At 41.3% G+C, this 21,387-nt stretch overlaps 2 protein-coding genes across 2 annotated transcripts; one reads left to right on the forward strand and one right to left on the reverse strand.

The window, feature by feature from the left end:
• Positions 1-2,951: 2,951 nt before the first annotated feature.
• Positions 2,952-6,206, reverse strand: eevs (2-epi-5-epi-valiolone synthase). The gene is made up of 5 exons (XM_030777199.1): positions 5,913-6,206; positions 4,637-5,270; positions 4,308-4,544; positions 3,671-3,923; positions 2,952-3,460 (listed from the first exon to the last, which is right to left on the reverse strand). The coding sequence occupies exons 1-5, from the start codon at positions 6,164-6,166 to the stop codon at positions 3,375-3,377; spliced, it is 1,464 nt and encodes a 487-aa protein (XP_030633059.1). The 5' UTR covers positions 6,167-6,206; the 3' UTR covers positions 2,952-3,374.
• A 1,798-nt stretch (positions 6,207-8,004) lies between these two features.
• Positions 8,005-20,970, forward strand: zgc:113054 (2,4-dienoyl-CoA reductase, mitochondrial). The gene is made up of 11 exons (XM_030777254.1): positions 8,005-8,125; positions 9,850-10,039; positions 10,178-10,269; positions 10,544-10,776; positions 11,474-11,710; positions 11,803-11,874; positions 12,166-12,382; positions 13,015-13,223; positions 13,984-14,056; positions 17,268-17,385; positions 20,475-20,970. Exons 1-11 carry the CDS (start codon positions 8,110-8,112, stop codon positions 20,668-20,670), a joined length of 1,653 nt encoding a protein of 550 aa, XP_030633114.1. The 5' UTR covers positions 8,005-8,109; the 3' UTR covers positions 20,671-20,970.
• The last annotated feature ends 417 nt before the right edge of the window (positions 20,971-21,387 follow it).

A 21,387-nucleotide genomic window follows, 5' to 3' on the forward strand; every position in this document is an offset into this window, starting at 1 on the left:
TAATATTTTGGATTAGCAAAATAGTGCCTAGATGTTAGCATTAATACCCTAAAAACAGATATAACTGATACATTAAGAGAGAATAACGCATCCCCCTTTTTAATAATCTACATTTTAATCCATTATTAAATGTAATTAGCAATTATGTGTGATGGAACAGTGTTGATTTTACTGAGTGTGAACAGGTGCTTGTCAAACCAAACTCACTGAGATGTCAATTTTGATGCTTCAATCTATCCGAAAATGAAAAAAAAAAAAAAAAAAGCTTTCCCAAGGAATTAAGAGGAAAAAATTAGTGTGTGAATGAAGTTTTGTGCATGAGTTGGGTATGGTAATTCAGAAGGAAATGTCATGCGGTCTATGTATTTCCTGGGTTTGTTGTCCATTTGAAACATTAAGCTCCGCGTTCGATGAGCAAGACATGGGGAAAATGACATGTACGCACAAAAAACGTCCGCTTTACGCGATGCTTTCCACAGACGCATGGGAGGAACGGCTCGGCTCTGGTAACTGCACAGCACCGAAGAGTGAGACAGTCGGGTGTGTGGCAGTGAGGGGGATATGATACATAATCTCTTAGATAAATGGGTTTATGTTTACAGATCCATTCACTTCACTCATTGCTTTATGGTACTTGTTGGCAGATAACAAATAACAGAGAATTACCTCTTAAGACTGATATTGATACAATCCTCAAATCAGCTGGGAGGCAGCAGGTAAAGATTGGAGAGTAGTTTCAATGATAAGGAGGTGCCAGTTGATGGTGTATTACAGTCTTTGCTGAGATGAAGCTTCCATGTCTTGCTATTTTTTATGATTTTTAGCATGACTCACTGCAAGTCTGGCAGACAGCTGAAGATATTTTTTTTTTTTTTTGGCAAGCAAGACAATCTCGTTGCTGTTTTCTTAGGCAATCAAATGAACCTCAGAGGCTAATTTTAGTATTTAGTATAAACTGTTCAGGCTCTGTGCTTACCCTGCTTATTAATGTTAGGGTTTTTTCTCTTTCTTTTTTTTCTCTTTTTAAAGTTTTAGATCATATTGCATGATAGGGTTATAACATCTCAGCCAATGCACTGAAATTCAAGACTCAATATTCCATTATTTCTTCATTTTCTTCCTCTTCCTCGTGTGCCCGACATCTTAAATGCATTTCCTCCTACAGGTTTGAAGCAAGACACATGAAACTTGGCACGCTCCTCTGGGCCAAACAGATGCTGATTAATATTACTTTTAGAAGCGATACTCCAAACTAGCTTTGAGTGTTAGATACTTTTACAAAGAAAAAAAAAACCACATTGACCCCAATGGCGGAATGATTCAGAAGCCAAGACTTCCATTCTGGAGTGTTATCACAGTAACGATACTGTGATGTCTATAATAGTAATTGTTGTATCAAAGCTTATACACTCTCTTCACAGTAATGAGCGCTAGTTTTTCCCACCTACACAACGTACACAGTCAAACACTATACACACCCTGAAAACCAAACACACCCTCTCAAAGCCAACACAAACATACAGACACACTGCACACACCAAACAAGCACATGCAGAGACAATATATATACTCCTTTAAACTGGTAACACTTTCACTAGTAATGTTTAGTCTCCACAACTACAACTCTTACCAAGACCATAAACAGCTTGAATTTGAAGGCTTCAAACACAGCTAAAGCCGTTACTGGCTCAGGGTTTTCAAGCCAACATTAGGTGTGTTCTCAAACCTTCCTTTCAAGTTAGGGTGTGATCCATCATGCCTCTGCCAGTCAAACCCCACTATAAACCTTGCAGTGGAGGATACAAATACAGACTTTAAAAAAATGAATGGGCACATCTATGGTTATGCTATGTAATGGATGCAGTATTTTTGGTAGGGATGTTTGATGATTGTGTCTGTTTCTGGGGAACATAGGAATGTGTTTATCTTCATGTGTACTTATGGCTGATTCGGTTGACATGATTAAACTTGATAGTGGTATGGATCAAAACGAAATTGTGACACGTCTCAGCCAGTTCTAGGAAACCGTGGTTATCTGCGAGATAAACCTGAAGGCACATTTTAATCCAAAACAGGACATTTGCATTGATAATGATGGCGTTCAAAGGTGGAGAACCTTGAACCACTGCAGGTCTCCTCAAACGTGCCTAGACATAGGCTATCAAGATCAAAACGTAGAAGATGAAATGGGATGGTTGTCGAGATGTGGGTTCAGATACCGTAATAAGGGTTTTTTTTCACTTGTCACTTGCTCAGTACATTAATGGCCATGTTATGTAAAATTTTGCATGCATGGTGCTAATTTTTGAGACTTAGAAAATGATAAGTTTTCATTTCATTCTGAGGACTGAGTAGTCTGTTATTTTGTTTGTTTGTTTTTTGTTTTGTTTTTTTAATGAGCTGGTATGTGACAGTTCAGCAGATGTAGATGTAGGATCAAGAAGCAGTGAATTTTTTTTTTCATTCAACTCCACAATACTAACAACACAAAAAGTTCAATTAAAGTATTAGATAAGGTCAAATTTTCTTTTCCTTTTTTTTTTCTGCTTGCGTTTGCTGGTGCCTTGCACTTATCACCATGCATTCCTGCATTGTAGAAAGACTGGATCATAACCTATCCAGTTTAAGATTGTGACGAATCACATCAAAGAAACTTTAATGTCCAGATCAAGGGCCTTTGAAAGAAAAACAATCGCTGCCGAAGTAGTGCACTGCAGTCATTTCTTTAGTGAAAACTGTTTGTTTTTCTCCCTTTTTTTGTGAATTACCTGAACTGAATTTAAGTGTTAACTGAAGTGTGCCTGATACCCTCCTGCTCCTATTCTATCAAACCATCTGTCATACTCCTATCTGCACTATGTATGTACCGTGAAGGGTTAAACTCTACAGAGTAGACAATGTTCTTATAACCATGAATGATTTGAACACACTGACTTGGTTTTTTTCCTCAATCATTTAATATGAACATGCATAATACATCACACCAAGAAAGTGTTACAAAAATGATAAAATACATTTCAAACTTTGGCAGTTATTTTTAAATGACCCTGAAAGAGCCAAAGAAAGACTGATTCTTTTTGGAGAGAATCCTGTTCCCTACACTGGAGTCTTTACACAGAAAGACAATATTTTATAGATGTCTAAACCATTTAAGCTACCATCACAGAAAAGTCTATTGTCTAGTGTGTTACACTTAACACGTGCTTAAATTTAGCTTGTTTCATCACAAAAAAGAACAATTCTAAATGTAGAACAGTAATGTGTTCACACAACGGGTAAAACACACAACACAGATCCCCATAAGTAAACAATTCTATGAAGGTAAAAATCGTTACTGTTCAAGAGACCTTGAACAGGGTCACCGCTGCATTCTTCTACCAAGGTGACCCCGAACTAAGTTCATCACACCATCTCTCATATGCTCTGTATAGAGTTTCGTCACTTGTGTCATTGAAGATTTCTAGAAGAAAAAGATTAGAAATATATATTTTAGGAAAGAGACAAAAAAAAAAAAGCAAATTGGTACATAGTCCAGAAATAGTCGAAAATGTGCATCAAGAGTTCAAACTATTTTTCATATAATCCTGTCAAGTATACTTTTAACTTTTTGTTTTGTTTCAGTCTGTGCTCAGTGAGGTAGATTGTTCACCCAAAGTGTCCCAGGTCTTACCTGCGTGTCCCAGACCAGTAGGCAGAGGCATTCTGACCAGTCCACCTGAGTGCTGCAGTCTGTCACAGAGAGACTTCTGCACCAGCGCTAGGGTGCAGTCCTGGTGCCATACGGGCAGCTCCAGGTTCAGCATGCACCTGATAATACGGAATTTCTCCTCCTCTGTCAGCAGACCCCTCTCACAGGCCACGTAAACCATGAAGGACATGTCAATATTCACTGCCTCTCCATGTAGCAGAGATGGCAGAACTTTCTGGAGAGGGAAAACATACAGACAGGCAAGAAGGTTTCAACACAGTTTACAGTGTGAAATTTACAATATGATTGGAGGGTGCTGTCAGACAACTCTTTAAAAAAACTGACAAGTGAAGGTGAAGAAACTTGTGTAAAACCTGGGGCTAATTTCTTTTTGTAATACGATCCTAAACTGTTCAACCAGTTCATCATCAGTAACTTTACGAAAGCCTTGAGGCTAATCAGATAAATAGACTGTGAGTTAGATTGATTTATAAGGTTTTTTTTTTATTTCTGTTCGCCAAGCCCCAGGGAAGCCATTGTGCATGCATTCCAATATTCTGAGTTATCTCTGTCTGAAAGGTCTTTAGGTTTGTTTGCAGTGAACCAGCTCTTCGATTACCATTTCAAGCTCTGGACTGATAAGATGGCCAAAATCAACCAGTCTGTCTAGATCATCCTCCCACAGGTTCGGAGCCAGTTCCTCTAGCATGGTTTCTATGGCGACCCGTGTAGACACTGAGGCTGGGTCTATGTGGTCTCCTTGCACTCCGATGGCAGACTGGAACCTGGTGTCCAGGAGAAACTGTCCCTGTGTTTCAAGTAGCTCAAACAAACCTCTGTGTTTCATAAGAGCCATCTGCAGAAATGTAGGAGAACCACGTTGGTGTTTAAAACATGAATGAAGTATGTGTGTGTAAAGATAAAGCACATTTCTTTACTTCACTGTACCTTCAGCATTTCTGCAAGCCCGTTGGATATGTGCCGACGGGGAACAGTTTGAATGAAAGACCTGTCGAGGAAGGCGGCGATGGGAGGAATATAAGCACCAAGCTTATTCTTGCAGTTGGCGAAATTGACCCCGGTCTTGGCCCCAACACTGGCATCGATGTAAGAAAGCAAGGTTGTTGGGACACGTATGTATGGGGTGCGTCGCCTGTAGAGAGAAGCAGCCAAACCCACAATATCCAGACACACCCCTCCACCGATAGCAATGATAGGCTCTGTGCGTCTGTCGATACCAAACTTATGGACCTCCTCCAGGATCTTCATGGCCATCTCCATAGACTTGTTCTCCTCTGTGGTGGGCAGTGGCAGGATCCTATACAGAACATTTCTGGCCTCAAAGTAGTCGGTGACCTTACTACCGTAAAGGTTGTACACAATTTCATCCATGACTACAAACCGCTTGAGGGGTTTGGTGTTGCTACGGATGATGGCCAGCTGCTGTGGTTCTCTGATGTGTCCAGTCAACAAGGTGTCGTTTTTGGGATCCAGCAGGTTCTGAGTTTGGGTGACCATGTAGGTGAAGACAATGGGGCTGACCACTGTCCAAGTGGTACCATTACTGTTTGTACTTTCATATCTGTGACAAAGGGAACACACAGAAGAATGTGCATGTGACTATGATTTGACAAAAGAATGAGGATGTGTAGAGACAACAAAGTCACCTCACTTTTTGTGGTTTAGGGTGTAAAGCTGCTTTGAGACAATTTTTACTTGTAAAAAGCACTATACAAATAAACTTGAACTTGAAATCTGCGATTGAATAAGAACGTATTCATAAATTTTAAATACATCCTGATCATGAGGCATGTGTAAAATATTTTGAATTCTTTTAAAAATGAATACAAAGAGGAAAAGGAAAAAAAATCATTGCAAGATACAGAAATGCTGTGACAGTTTGGAGACAAGTTTGCAGCTGTAGTAATATATCAAAATCAGAGTTAGGCTATTCAAGGCTACCCAGAATAGTGCTGATTATAGGGCAAAAATGAGCCTACTGCAAACATACATATGCAAACGTTTCAATGGCCATTGTTTGCAGGAACTTCTTGACTGTAAAGGTAAATTGTTCACTAAATGATGTACTTTTGATCTGGTCCGGGAATTAACAGACACTGAATGATCAAAGTCGTTCTATTCCAACTTTCGTAAACCTCAAGTACAAACAAAAAAGCAACTGTTTAAAAAAAAATGAACCGTCGCAATCTTAAACGTTACTTACATTTTGGCAGCCGATACTCGCCCTTTTTTGATCTGATTGATGTTTTGTACCGATTTGCGCTTCCATGTTGATTTCACTTGGACTAAACTGAATTCGGTTCCCTTCTGTTTACCGTAGTGCTGAGTTTCGTCCAGCTGGTGATTTGCAGTGGTGGTGTATGACATCTCGGATGTTCTTGAGAGATTTGAATCTGACTCCACAAAGTTTGTCACTTCGTGCTCACCATCTTTAGGAGCGCAAATATATACTCTCATGAGATGCAAGAGCAAGATTTTGGGAGGAGTCTCTACATAATGCTTATGAAAGTAGTCCAAAAAAAAAAAAAAAAAAAAAAAAAGGTGAGGAGATGTGTTACATAGGTCTAATCGTCACCTTACACAACCTAGTTAAATGATAGTTTGGTGGACACACGTGCAAGCTAAATTATGAAATCACTAGTTGTTGAGCACACGGGAATAAAGCAGAGCTTAAGTTTTGGCTTGGGTATTTGCGTAGTATTCCAGTGTGTTTGTGAGGTGAAAAAAAAGAAGTGTACTGATGCCCAAATTAATAAGTGACTGAATGAAGTACCTTTTATTGCGACCAGAAAAAAACACAGCCCCTTTTTCCCTCTTTTTTTTCTTTAATATTTTCATTATTTTTTTTTTCATTTCTATTTACTTTTTGAAAGTGTCAACTTGAGTGCAAATAGTTTTTCTAATAGTTTAACTATTCTTCAAACAGGAAAAGGGTGTAATCAATATCAAATGATCCTGGACTATGTTCCTAAAACTAGATTTACATATAGCTACCTTTAGACTGAAGTCTGTGCAAAACTCATTTCAAATCATTTCAGACCAAACTGTGAGATACATTTTCAACCTGCGCTCAAACAGGGATAACCTACGCGAGATGTAAATGTGGAAATTACATCGATAGTATTTTCAGCTTTGCTCTTCAGTCCAGGTCTAAAGCAATACGGCTATCATTGCCTGCTCATTGTCGGACAAGTTTGTTTGAGATCACAGTCCGTACCTGCAGGTCAATACGGCCTGACTTTTTCCGTGCTTAAAGAGTCACAGGTTCAAAGTGAGCCAGGTATATGGTTTAAACCAAAGTGACCGGTCTATTAGTGCTACTTGGCAGTTAAACGTGTTAAACTTGTTTTACTATTGGTAGAAAATAGAAAATTGCTACTTTAAATACAATTCTAAGTTATATTAATGAATTAATCAGATGGAAAAAGAACTCTCAGTTTTGTTGTGAACATGTGATGTTAAAATAAGGTCATTGTAATCTGAGGAGCAAGATAAACAAATCTGATTATTTGTGCAGTAATTCCAAAATAAATTCCAGTGGTGTGTCTGATAAACAAGACATGATTACTTATCATTTTTTATTTGAACCAATCAATATAACCGCAGCTTACCAAAGTGCAATGTTCAGAACTGTCAGCTTTGCAATTTAAAGAAATACTTTGTTGCCTGTACAACAATGAAAGTTTATGACGAGTTTTATCCAAAGGTAGCCTAAGAACAGATGATGAGGAGGAGGAGGATGACGATGATGATTCTATTATTATTATTATTATTATTATTATTATGTACCGGCCACGTGCTGGTATGTACTGCAAGGTATGCTGTAGAGAACAGTTCACGAAACTAAATTTGATTCTTTGAATTAGGACGACACTAGACACTTTGCGAGTTTCATTTCTCGTGGCAAAGGTAATAAAGAGGCACAATGTTGTGCTGACAGCAGCGAACTCGACTATCAAAGCTACGTATTGTGCTGACAGCAACCTTGACTATCAAAGCTACTTCAAGATTTATCTCATCCGTAGTGGTCAGTCCATCACATTATTCAACATCATCCATCAGCTGTTAAACAAGGGATAATTCAGTTGTTAACTTAAAAACGTCACCGAATGAGCGGCGAACTATAACGTCTTAGTTTTGCAACAGCACTGCCATCTGCCAAGGACATGGGTCCACACGTGCGCTGAAAATTCTCGCACCGGACAAGCAAGAGCTGTCACTTAGTCCACATTAAATTCAGCAGCTGTGTAACTTGTGTAAGTTTGTGACGTGCTATTCGTAACCGTTTGCGTAACATTTCACTGAAGTCCCTACAGCCCCGCACACTACTTTTGCTGCACAGCAAAATAGAGCGTTCCACCTCAGATTTATGAGACCACAGAAAGCAGGGTACCGGGACCATGCAGACTGCTAAAGGTGAGATAATCGTCTTTCATTTCCTTTTACGATTTGTATCACATGGATTTACAATAGTTACGTTTACATCACAGCGCATGTTACTGATTCACAGCTGGCGTTGGCCGCATACATTTGATAATGTGTCTAACAAACATTTCATTCCTTGACTCGTCGAATCAACGATTCCAAAACTTTTGTGTGTGTGTGTGAAAGTCGTTTAAGACAGACAATAGCTTTCTTCGCCCGAAGTAACTGTCGGCGCTGAACACGTTATGTTGCTCTTCTGAATGACACGCTGAACCCTTGTGATTAGGTCGCATTTCAGCACCTGTTAAAGTTCCGCGTGTATGTAGTTTATCGGCAACAACGCACGAAAATAGAGAGTAAGTGAATGAAAGGAGTCGAATAGTAGCGAGCAGCATGTGGGCTTTGAGAAAACTGTTCAATGACTGTCCCCCTAGCGGCGGAGTGTTTCGGGTGGAAATTTAAGACCAGGGTGTTGGAAATAAGTGAAATAAGGACAAATTGATACATTGTGAAAGTATGCACACAAACAACAGAGGCCTGAAAGTGTAACACTATTTTTTTTCTTATTTCTTCATGTTCTTAGTGCTCATTTAGAAGAACACACGTACTACTACTACTACTTCTACTACTACTAATGTAGCTGATTGTTCATAGAAATGATTAAAACGAGGGTTTTGTTCCTTGCTGTTAACGTTATCCACACTACCTATAATGCAATCAGGCAATTGACAGAGTAGAACGTTTTAATCATTCAGTGCTCTGATCCTGGAATGAAATCTTTGGCAGTGTGATAGCGTCAGAAGCTAAAAGCATGCTGGATTACAAAAGTTCGTTGTTCACTGGTTTAACCCTCAGCTTTATAGTTAAATGACAGTGAAATAACAAGTAATACATACGGCTTGTTAGTAAGGATCCCTTGTGAGTTGCAATCACTCTGAACTGCGTGTAAGCTGTGCAGCTAACACACTGTGTCTGTATGACCATAAAAACACAGGGTCACAAGTGGAGAATATTGACCCTTCACAATGAATTGAGTGACACGTGAATGCCTGAGAAAAGAGGCAGTGGAGGTTATTGAGTCTTTGAAGTTTTTTTTTTCTGTGTAACAGTCAATAATATGATAAACACCACAACAAACTGGTATGTTAAAGACACAGAGGGCTGTCTAATGTTGATTTGATGAAAGGTCTGGAGTTCTGTTGTGTACCTTATGATTAATGTTGATGTCAGATTAGCAGAGAAAGTAACAAAAAGAAATTAAAAAAAAAATATTTCCAACATGTCTGTGCACAGTTTTTATGATGTGAGATTTCCAGGGTTTCGTAGAGTTTGTATTTTAATTTTAAACCTACCTGACGAATCTACTCGGATCGAGCATTCAATCAGAGAAGTTTATTTTAGTTAAACAAATTCAACAAAATTTGAGGAGATCAGTTTCAGACTAAGCCTCTAGAGTGCAGCAGAGAGCCTTGGCGGCTGTCAAACAGGTGTCTTAGAAATACATATCTTTCATTTCTCCGTAATTTAAAGAAAACCGGTTAGTGACTCGATCTGTAAAATCGCTCGCGCAATGACAACCGCGTCATGTGCACCTAATACAAAGCCCTGTGTTTCCGCATTTAATAATTTACCTCACATTTAATTCAAAATTTAGTTCACGTTTATATTTCAGTCTGTCTATCTGTGTAATCTGTTTCTCCTGTTTTTATCTGTAGTATCAGACACTCCCTTGGAGTTCATTGTGGAGTACCTCCATAAAGCCAAGGAGATAGCTGATGGCAATGCCAGTGTGCCAGAGGAGCTGCGCATTAACTTGCAGAAGGCTGTGGATATAGCCAGTGGCTTAGACCCTTACCTGGAGAAGATGAGTAGCCAAGAGAGTGAACCTCTAGCTGAACTCTTTAGGTATCAGTAATCACATGACTTCCACAGGTCATGCAATCACTCTGTATACATGTTGATGCATGTGCACATGGTTAACAAATGTACTGCTTTATACTGGGCTAAAACAACACAATGGTTTTTTTTCTCTCTTTTTTGAAGAAAAACAATGAGTCATGACTGGGAGAAAGTCTACGAAGATGGGAAGACATTATTTAAGCTTCCAAAAGAGTGTATAACAGGCCAAGTCGAAGGTGACTGTCACAACTGTCTCTTATTGACATCTACCAATCAGTTCACTGAATACCAATGAACTCAAGTGTTCTTGAAAATTTTTGTGTCCAAAATAACTGTGTGGTGAACAGTTTCGTTTAAAAGCCGGTCATTATTTGGGGGGGGGGGGTATATCCTTAATATTCTGAATTCTTATTCAACCATCATTTCACCATGAAGTGAAGAAAATTGTCTCTTTGCTAAACATGAATCTTGGAAATTAAAAAAAAAAAGTAAATCGTTTCCATCTTATAGGTCAGGTTTTAAAAATGCTGGTACACATGAGCAAGGCGAGGAGGATCCTGGAAATCGGGATGTTCACAGGGTACGGAGCCCTGTCCATGGCGGAGGCTTTACCGGAAGACGGAGAGCTGATCGCCTGCGAGTTGGAGCCTTACCTGAAAGAGTTTGTCCAGCCCGTATTCGACAAGTCTCCGCACGGTAGGAAGATCAATGTGAAGATTGGCCCAGCGATGGATGCCCTGAAGGTGACCGAAACACATTTCACAAGCTCCCAGTCCAAACAACAACAACAACAACCCTGTCAACGAACCAGTTATTTGTAATATTTTATTGATACGTTGTTATTGTTGTATCAGTTATAATTCATATATTATAGCTCCACAACTTTTGTGACTTTTTAACATTACAAAAAGTAGAGTTTAATTTCAATTTAGTTTCTGAATCTTAAGATTTTATTGAAATATCTTAATTATTTTATGTGACGTTTTGACACAAAAACTCCAGTCATTGAGGTGTGGAGCAGAGATCAGGAAAGTTATCTTTGCAGAGGCAGATGGATTTGCTTAACTCTTCAGCTGATTAACAAAGAGCAGAAGAAACTATTCACAAGCTAATCTTTACCTTTAAAGAGTCATACAACCACCACGGATTAGTAAAAGACTAGTCTTGCATCAGTTTTGCCAGCAGGACTTTGGGCAGCCCTGGTCACATGTGTAGATTTTGTCTGTAACTTTTTACTGGTCATTGATTCGGCGCTCTTAAATGAACTGTGAAACACTGCTGTCAGTTAGACCTGAGCAAACATTGCATCATTTGACAGCTAGCTGAAGACCTCAAAGTACAGTTTAAATAGAATGACTTTAGTTTTTCATCATTTTGTTAATTTTCCCTTTTTTTTCTTTGTTTCTTTCTTTCTTTCTTTGTTTCTTTCTTTTTTTTCAGGAATTAGCTGCCACGGGGGAGCAGTTTGACATGGTGTTTATTGATGCAGACAAAGTCAACTACATCAACTATTATAAGTTCATCATGGACAACAACCTTTTGCGCATAGATGGAGTCATATGTGTAGACAATTCTCTATTTAAGGGTAGAGTGTACTTACAAGATACAACAGATGAAATGGGACTTGCCCTTCGAGCGTTTAACCAGTTTGTCACCAGTGATCCTCGAGTTGAGCAGGTGGGTAAGGTCTCGTATGTGACAGAACTGAGAGAAATATCTTTTTTTTTTTGGCCACATGTACTGAGCTCTGCTGACTTTTGCCCTGACAGGTAATCATTCCCTTAAGAGATGGACTGAGTGTCATTCGTAGAGTTCCTCACATACCTGGACCAGACACACAGGTAAGGATTACACAACCGGCATGTAAGTAACGCGGCACGTTTTCAGTTCAGGCGTACCACGCGGCAGATCTGGACGAGAATGTCTTTGGCGCGTTTAAACAGTTAGGTGCTGTCCCAGTACTCTTACATAGCTCCTTCCCCCACGGCCTTTACGACTGCTTTACCACTCAGAGCCTTGAAAAGCTGCATGAAAACCATGAAAGCAGAGAGATGGACAGTTTAGCGCTGGTTTGGAAAACATCTCTATGAATTTGCTCTTGAACGTTTTGTGTCTCTGCCTTGGGCTGACAGAACGGGGTGACCTTTGATGAGGTGTTTCGCGGGGTCCAGGGGAAGGCGGTGCTAGATCGGCTGCGTCTGGATAAGAAAGTGGCTTACGTGACCGGAGGGGGTCAGGGTATCGGCCGGGCCTTTGCTCACGCTCTCGGGGAGGCAGGTGCCAAGGTGGCGATTATTGACGTGGACAAAGACAAGGCAGAGAAGGTCGCAGAGGAGCTCCGGCTGAAAGGTCAGCATCGCTTTTACTCTCAGGTCATGTGACCAGTTGATCCAGTAAAATCAGGAGGCAAGCAAAGTCAATAAGACTCGTTAATGAGTAGGTGTTGATCGTATATGCACTTCTCCTGTATGCCACCAGATGGCGGTCTGCTACCACAATTCAGACGCATACCCTGGCATTGACGTCTCGCAGTTATTTCATGGGTTGGGTTACACTTTCTTTGCAAATCAGTTTCAGGACTTTAATGCTTTTTGGACAAGATATTTAAAACAATGACCCGTGTTATGTTTAGTTAACAGAAAATAAATTAAATAAATTCCACAAGGTTGTGGACTCCGAAAGAACTTCCTTGTTTTCGAACATTGTTGAATGTTCCTTGAATGTTGTCATATTTTTCTCATATGGAATAAATTTAGAGTTACACAGTGAAAAAGGATAAGTTTCACTACAGCACTTTGTAGTTACTCATTTTCCACAGTGCATTTGTTAAGGTAATACTCAGTGCATTCAATACAATATATGATAATTGGAGTATTCAATTTACAGAGGCACATATCCACATCATTTAGCTGTTCAGAATACGCCTATTAATTTTATATACTTATTAATTGTATTCAAAATACTAGTAATTTCCATTTCAGGGATTCAGAGTCTGGCCCTGACAGCTGATATCAGCAAACCAGAGGATGTTCAGAGGATGATTGACAGCATCGTCTCCAAATGGGGAGCCATTCACATAGCGTGTAACAACGCTGGCATCAATAAGAACTCAGCCAGTGAGGACACTAGCCTAGAGGAGTGGGACCAGACCTTTAATGTCAACCTCAGAGGAACATTCATGTGTTGTCAGGTACAGTTTTTTTTTTTTTTAACTCCGTTATCCTTTTGCCATCAGTGACAAGTTCCAGTTAGGTCTTAAGTACTCCACGTACATGTCTATAAAGGGCACATGAATTACTGACATCTCCAGAAACAGTAACTTGGCTTATGATGAGTGTTTGGGGAACATGTTGATCAATGGCTAACGGTGCGACTGGTTAATAAGCTCTAATTACAGCGGCCGCTTAGAACTTTAGCAAAACATACACTCATAAGGATTTACTTTCACTTGTTTGTTCGGCGTTTGTTACAATTAACATGAGCTGGGCTTGCAGACAAACAGAACATATGATACTGTGGATTTAAAGTCGTTGTGCCAGTTTGGCCTTGATAGAACTATTGGAGAAAGAGATAGGAGAGTGTGAGTGTGTGTGTGTGTGGGGGGGGGGGGGGGGGGGTCGTCTTTTTTGCCAATATCATTAGTAGTCATTAAATCTTTGTGTCCATCAGACAGTGAGACAGAGAGAGAGAGAAAGAGAGAGAGAGAAAAAAAGCTGTTTTGTGCAGGGTTTGAATAGCGATAGACATGTCACACGGACATCAAAATGAAAAGCTCCTTTTTTTTTTTTTTTTTTTGACACATCTCCTCCTCTTTCAGGAAATATATTCCTTTCTAACCTAGCTCTCAGGTGTGATTAGTGAAAACGTCAATACTGTCACGTCTCTGAAAGCTCATTTCTCTCTCTCTCTTCTTCTTTTTTTTTTCTCTTTCCGTTGAATGGTCTCCCCAGGCGGTCGGCCGTGTTATGCTGAAGCAAGGGTACGGGAAGATCATAAATACAGCCTCTATGGCCAGTTTAATAGGTGAGTGAGACAGTGTCTTCAGATATTATTCTCTGTGTCCTCTTGGATTTAATTCACCACTTTTATACAGGTAGTGTGATTTTGTGCTTTTGTGTGAAGTGATGAGATGACAATGGGAAAAGGCAGAGGCGTAAGATTATTGAAACAGGACATTTTTCACACAGATTTTCGGCGTCCTCTGTAACGTTACCTTGGATAATCACTGTTTACTGTTTCATATAGTAAACAACCAGCTCTAAACAACCTGTTCTCACCCCCACCCTCCCCCCAGTGAACTCACTCTGAACTCACTGAGGGAGACCCCCCCCCCCACCAGGAACTTTACAAACTGTAATTAAACACCATCAAACGGACAGATGAACAGACACACACACACACACGTTCATATGACGTCTCTCGTGCATCATCTCACACGTTACACTGAATATATTTTATAATATGTTATCATTTTGAGAGAAATCCATTTTGTGGCGTTGTAATTTCATTTGTAGTCGCACTGCAGGATTAGATGTTCTGTCTCTTACGTGGGCCCGGCCGGATCCATAGGCTTTGTTTTTATTTGTGTGCTGTATAACCAGGCTTTCCTATTGCCTCTCACAGGGGCATTTTTGCATCATAATAAACATGAGAACAGCGCGATGCTTCGGAGAGGAGGTACACGATAGCTTGTGGTACAGGGGGCGTAAAGGGAATTCCTGCCGAACTGGATTCTGGGCCCGTGCCAGAGGGGCCGGGCCGGAGCGACGGAAGACGGGGTTTGATTTAACGCTGCGCGCTGTAAAAATCGAGAGTTATTCACGACGCGGCGCCCACGCCTCTAACAGGTCTCTACAGCAGAATAGAGGCACTTCATCAACAGTGTAGTCAAGTAGCCAATAAACTTGTGTACCATATGGGCAGGAGTCCCAACTGTAGGGCCAATCTGTTAAACAGTAGCGAGCTGGTAAATAGAGGCCAACACAGAGGGAAAAAAAAAACGTGATCAATTACTCACATTACCCATCGTCCTGCAGGAATTTGCTTTATTGGTCCAGACATCTGTTATAGCATTGTCATAATGTATAATCAGATGGGGACTGTTCTGGCCACGGCAAAGTAAGAAAATTCAGCCATGAAAGCCCAATTAAAATGCGCAATGACAATACTTCGTCCATCTGCGTGCCGTTTTTTTTTTTTTCTTTTTTTTTTTTTTTCCCTTTCCCTGTTCCTTTCCTTCTGGCCTTTCTGGGGAGAACGGAAGTGCGCGGGGAAGCAGTTGCATGTGAAGATGCGACGACATTAAATCCCTCTTTAGACGATTAAAAACTGAAACGCCGTAGGTGCGGTGGCGTGTGTGTTTTGCGTATTTTGTTTTTTGTTCTGTTTGGATCCACGGACGGCGGATGAAGTGTTTGACCTCACCGGGGAGAGAAGGATACGTCCGTGTGTCTGATACACGGGGAAAAAACGGTACCTGAGAAAAGCCTTCCAGGTGCTCAGAGGGCCATTCGAAGAGAACTGTAAAGACTGAATCTCATTGGCCTTTAAAAGGAAATGAGCATCGATGACATCAGTGTGACCTTCACATCTGTGGACTTAAGAGATCACAAGCCGCTCTGATATGGAACGCTTGTTCCCCCAATACTTAAAGCAAGGAATTAATAGCTGGATGGATGTTAAAGAGGCTTTTAGACATCTCTCCCTCTCCCTGTCTTTCTCTGTCTCTTTCTTCACGTGTCTCTCAGGCTTACTGCTCTTAAAGAGTTGATGATCAATGGAGGTTTATTTGAAGGATAAAGGCAGTTTTTGAGCAGACTAGTGCAGGCTCTATCGTAGCTTCTTCACTGAGGATTAGTTCTGTTTGGCTTTTGTAGTTGCATTTCGCTAGCCTGATAAGATGGATTTTAGGTCCTCTGTGGAGCTCTGCATGAGTGTGTGTGTGTGTGTGTGTGTGTGTGTGTGTGTGTGAGTGTGGGGGTGTGTGGGTGAGGCAGAAAGAGAATGAATGTTTTAGGCTTTGTGTGTTCATTCGTTTGTGTGTAGCTATGTTCATGCATGTGTATGTGGGTGAATTTGTTCCTATGTCAATGTGCCCATCTGTGCTTATGTGTTTGTTGTGTTTTTGGAAAGAGTGTGTGTGTGTGTGTGTGTATGTGTGTGAGTTGTCTCCACATGTGTGTGTATGTGTGAATGTACTCGTGTATACACACGTGTGCCTGTACTCCTGTTTAGGTGTGTCTTTGCCCGTATGTGTTTTTATTAACCCCCGAGTTGTTCTCCAACCTGGAACAGCACTCCCTTGGCCTTACACTCATGTTCATACACACACACACACACACACACACACACACACACACATACACCCCCCCCCCCGACATTAGTCGTTTTCCTTTTAAACAAACGAGGGCCAGAAAACAAGAGCCCATCTCCCTGTCTCCCCCCCACCTCTCTCTCTCTCTCTCTCTCTCTCTCTCTCTCGCTCTCTCTCTCTCTCTGTGTCCCTCCCCAGCAGTGGCAGCCCCTGTCTCTGCACAGCTGTGTCTTATTTATCATCAGCTTTCCAAGCCCAGCCATTTGGCAGTGAGATCACCAGGTGACGAGGTTAACTACTGAAGTTGTATGTAACTTGGAGCCTGCCTTGTGATGATTAATCAGCCAGTGGAAAATGAGACTGGTTTGCACCGTCGCATGCAGCGTGCAGCATCTGTGATGGTCAAGGCAAACAAATGGTGTGTTGCCTTTGTTGCCGAAGACGGCGCACAAGCGAACATCCCCCAGTAATTAATTTTACATCGCCTCATCGGCGGGGTCCCCAAAGCTAATGAAAGTGTTTTGGTGTCGCGTTCGGTTCAGGATGACCAGCTGAAATATGATGAAAGTGCAGTAATGGGCCAATTGAATTACACGTTCAAAGTCCTCACAAAAGACTTAATCGATTTTAATGTGTGTTTCAGGATTAATATAATAACAGCAGTAAGTGAGTGGGAAAAAAAAAAAAAACCCAAAAAACGGATGCATTAGAAGCAAAAAAAAAAAAAAATAGTCATCAGCACTTTTATTGAAGATAAAACAAATCAAGGGACTAGGCTTTTGAAAATTGTGTCATTTGTTAAATGAATCATCTTGGGATAGAGAACAGTGTTGTGGACGAATATTAATAAGTCAGCCATTTTGTGTGCTCTCTCTCTCTTTCTCTCTCTCTCTCTTTCTCTCTTCTCTGTCCTTGCTACAGTACCTCATCCACAAAAACAGCTGTCTTACAACACCTCTAAAGCTGGAGTGGTGAAGCTCACTCAAACCCTTGGTACTGAGTGGGTTGAAAGAGGAGTCAGAGTCAACTGTATTTCTCCGTGAGTATTGACACCGCACCATCCTCCACTCTGTCAACCCTAATCAGCGTCTTAAGAACCGACCTCACACACTAACCGTATTTCTCTGTGAGTATTGACACCGCACCATCCTCCACTCTGTCAACCCTAATCAGCGTCTTAAGAACCGACCTCACACACTAACCGTATTTCTCTGTGAGTATTGACACCGCACCATCCTCCACTCTGTCAACGCTAATCAGCGTCTTAAGAACCGACCTCACACACTAACCGTATTTCTCTGTGAGTATTGACACCGCACCATCCTCCACTCTGTCAACCCTAATCAGCGTCTTAAGAACCGACTCCACACTAACCGTATTTCTCTGTGAGTATTGACACTGCACCATCCTCCACTCTGTCAACCCTAATCAGCGTCTTATCAACCGACCTCACACAAATGGCCAGTGATGATGCTATCAGTGCAGTGGTAAAGGAGGCCAGTCACAGGGTTAAAGACTCTGTGTTTCTGTGCTACTGACTCAAGAACTTCAACCCACAGGTTTGTGGCCTCTGACAAACAAATTAAATACTGTGAATCGCTCTGGATAAAAGCATCTGATAAATTGAATTTTTTTTTTTTTTTTGGTAGCTAATCGCCGTTACGTTAAGCAGATTTATTTATTTTTTTGTGAAAAACAAACGACATGCTTAAGCAATAAGTCTGAGCAGAACTGCAACGATGAAAAATATCGAGCGCTTCGTTTTTGACATCCAGACGCTGATAATTCAAACCAGTACCGACCCAGTCTGTGTCTGAGGGAAGATGACTGTTTACTGGGCATTTTTCCTTCTGTGGGTGAGCTTTGTTCTCTCTGATGATTTGGGCATGTGATTTCATGCTTGTGACTATTCACAAAGCGGGAGGGGGGGGCGGCCCAGTTAAGGTTATGTACAGATGTTGCCCCCCCCCCCCCCCAGTACACACACACACACACACACGCACATGCTTAGGTATTGCAGGCCTTCATGCCATATGGCTGTGAGCTTGGTTTTCAGTTTTACCTCAGTGCCTTCTGCTTGCCAGCATATGTAAAAGGATTCATACACACGCACAGACTCTGAGATGAATCAACGCTTATGCAGACTTTCCATTCTAATATGCTGTGTGGTCTCCATGACATTTAAATGAGATTTTAATGTTGTTTTGAGAGAGGCATTAGTAGTTATGATGAAACACCCCCCCCCCCTCCCCACCCCACCCTAAAAAAATGGTATTGTTCTCCAGTCTCGAAGAAGCATGCTGGTGAGGCTGTGTCAGTAATTTACAATTCGAAACAACGCAGTTGTTCTTAATTGGATGACGTCTAGAGGGATAAGTTAACCAAACAGATTTTTATTTTCTTAATTGTTATATTCAATTAGGGAATGAAATTAGCCTCTTCAGCAGAAGTGTCAACATAACAACGGGGCTTGTGGTTCTATATCTAGTTGCCTGGTCAAAGTCCTGTGAGGAAAGGACGGAAAAAGAACAGAGAGCGTGCGTCTCGCGTGGAGCGGAGCATCCACGCGACCCGTGTGATCCCACGAGCACAAACGTCTGGCCTACGAAACCACACACTCCCTCCCCACAACCCCCCCCCCCCTTCCCTCCCCCATTCCCCTCCAACGCTTCAGTGTTAGAACAAAGCACCTCGGTCCCGTGTGCCGCTTAGATTTATTTATCGCTGGCTTGTTTGCTAATTTTAATTTGTAAAGAGACCATTGTCTCCTCTCTCTCTCTCTCTCTCTCTCTCTCTCTCTCCTCGCTCTCCCGTGCCCACTAACTGGTTGTCTCAATGGGCTGCTGATTTCTTTGAAGTGACAGTCGGTAAATATGCATAAAAAAGGGGGACACAATTAGCGCGTGTGAGGTTGACTGCAGCCTGATTTCATTGGCAACTTTAGCTGCTGTGGTGATAAGCTGCATTATCTAGAAAATTGGCTGGGGGAAAACAGCACCTCTGATTGCCAGGAAAGGTTCCAGATAACAGGGCCACTGAAGAGAAATATAATTGAGGTGGAATATGTTAACCAAGGTGTCACATGCTCCTTTGAAGACACTAATTTATCAGAATGTTGGAATTCAGGCTAAGTAGAAGAGATGGCTGTCCTACTTTTAGGCCCAGCCATTGCCAATTGCGTGAACATTCTAGAAGGTTCTAGAACATTATAGAGAAATAGCCTTGATGCCATACTGTTGGTGGCAGTTCCACTTCTAGACATTACTTTATTGGACTATAACAGAAGTCCACCGAACCTGTCAGAGACTTTGCTTAGTTCCAGTTTCAGATCCTTTTTGCATTAGTGTAAATCCCAAGTTCATGCCATATTCAGTGATATATAGTTATTGAGGAAGACACTGATCTAGTTATGTCCCTGCTTCATAGTGGCTGGAACTGTTAGACAGAATGAAAACCTGTTTACGTGAACTCTCCACTTGCCTCTTAGTCTTTCTCCAGATATCACTGTAAGAAAGTGAACCTGCTGTAGGAGCAGTGCGTGCATGCATGTGTGTGTGTGTGTGTGTGTGTGTGTACCATGTATTTGTAACTTTCTGGGGACTGAAAGTCCCCAGTAAGATAACATAATCTGACAAAATTGCCTTGTGGTGACCAAAATGCTGGTCCCCACTGGGATAACAAGGTTTTTCTAAACTATATTGTTGTTATTGACAAGACAAATGTCAAAACATTTCTTTGGTTAGGGTTAGGTTAGTATTCTTCAGTTACAGGATAATGGGAGTCAATGGGAAGTCCCCACTAGGATATGAAAAAGGCTTGTGTGTGTTTGGGAACGTAAAGTCCCATTCCACCATGAAGGCTCCCGTACAGTGCTGGCGTGTCCAATGATTGAGTAAGACTGTTGTCAAATGCCAGGCATCCCACAGTAAACATGGTCACAGACAATGTTCAGACAGACACTGTGACCCGGTCTCTCCCTGAAAGATAATTGGTTTTATTTTTGTCACTCAAACCACATTGTCAGTCTCTGACTCTGATGTTTCTGGTTTCTCTTGTTGTCATACTCCCTCCCCTCTCTCTCTCTTTCTCTCTCTCTCTCTCTCTCTCTCTCCCTCTCTTTCTTTTCAGGGGGATTGTTGACACCCCTCTCATTCATTCGGAGAGTCTGGAGCCACTGGTGAAGCGCTGGCTGTCAGATATCCCCGCTGGACGACTGGCGCAGGTGACAGACCTGCAAGCCGCCATCGTCTACTTGGCGTCTGAAGCTTCCGACTACATGACAGGGCATAACTTAGTCATAGAGGGTGGTCAGAGTCTATGGTAGAGAAACTTTCTTCTGCTCCACTGGAATCAAAACAGGCAGGTTCTCTTCGTCAGGAGAGAACTGTTCTGATAGGAGAAATGATGCCACATTTATTACTTGAAGGCAAACGCAGTGTTTGTGAACGTTAATTTTTGAAGCGGAGTGAAATCAATAGTAAGCTAAGGGACCAGTAAAGAAAACAGGTGTGTAATGCACTGTTGCTTACTTTTAATGTTTTTGCAAGTTTGTATACAAGGTTTTTGCACAGATGTTTGAACTTCTTAGGAATAAACACTGTTTTTCTCAGTTTGTAAAAAAAAAGTCTCTTCAGTTTTTTTTGTTGTTTAAATTTGAAGTTATATCCTCTTCACTTGCACTTTAAATTTACTGTCTTCATCTCATCTCATTTGCACTCTTGTGTGTGAAATATAAACAGTAGTAACCAAAAAAGGGAATATACTTCAACTGTCCTCGCCTCTCTCTCTCTCTCACTCTCTCTCTTTCAGTTCAGTAGTGTTTCTCTTTCACTCATTCCTCTCCTGAGTGACCTGGAAGGGACCCCTGATAAGTGCCTTCTTAATTGTTCTCTACTCTGTTTATATGCTGAAAAACAAAGCTTGAACAAAAAAAAAAAAGGTTGGCTGAGAACTTGACCTTGGTCACTGCAATTATTCCAAAGAAGTGGCCAATTAGCTGTATTAGTAATGCAGGGGGACAGTGGCTATGCATGTGAGCATC

The sequence above is a fragment of the Chanos chanos genome, chromosome 6 (genome assembly GCF_902362185.1).
Source record: "Chanos chanos chromosome 6, fChaCha1.1, whole genome shotgun sequence".
NCBI classification, from domain to species: domain Eukaryota; kingdom Metazoa; phylum Chordata; class Actinopteri; order Gonorynchiformes; family Chanidae; genus Chanos; species Chanos chanos.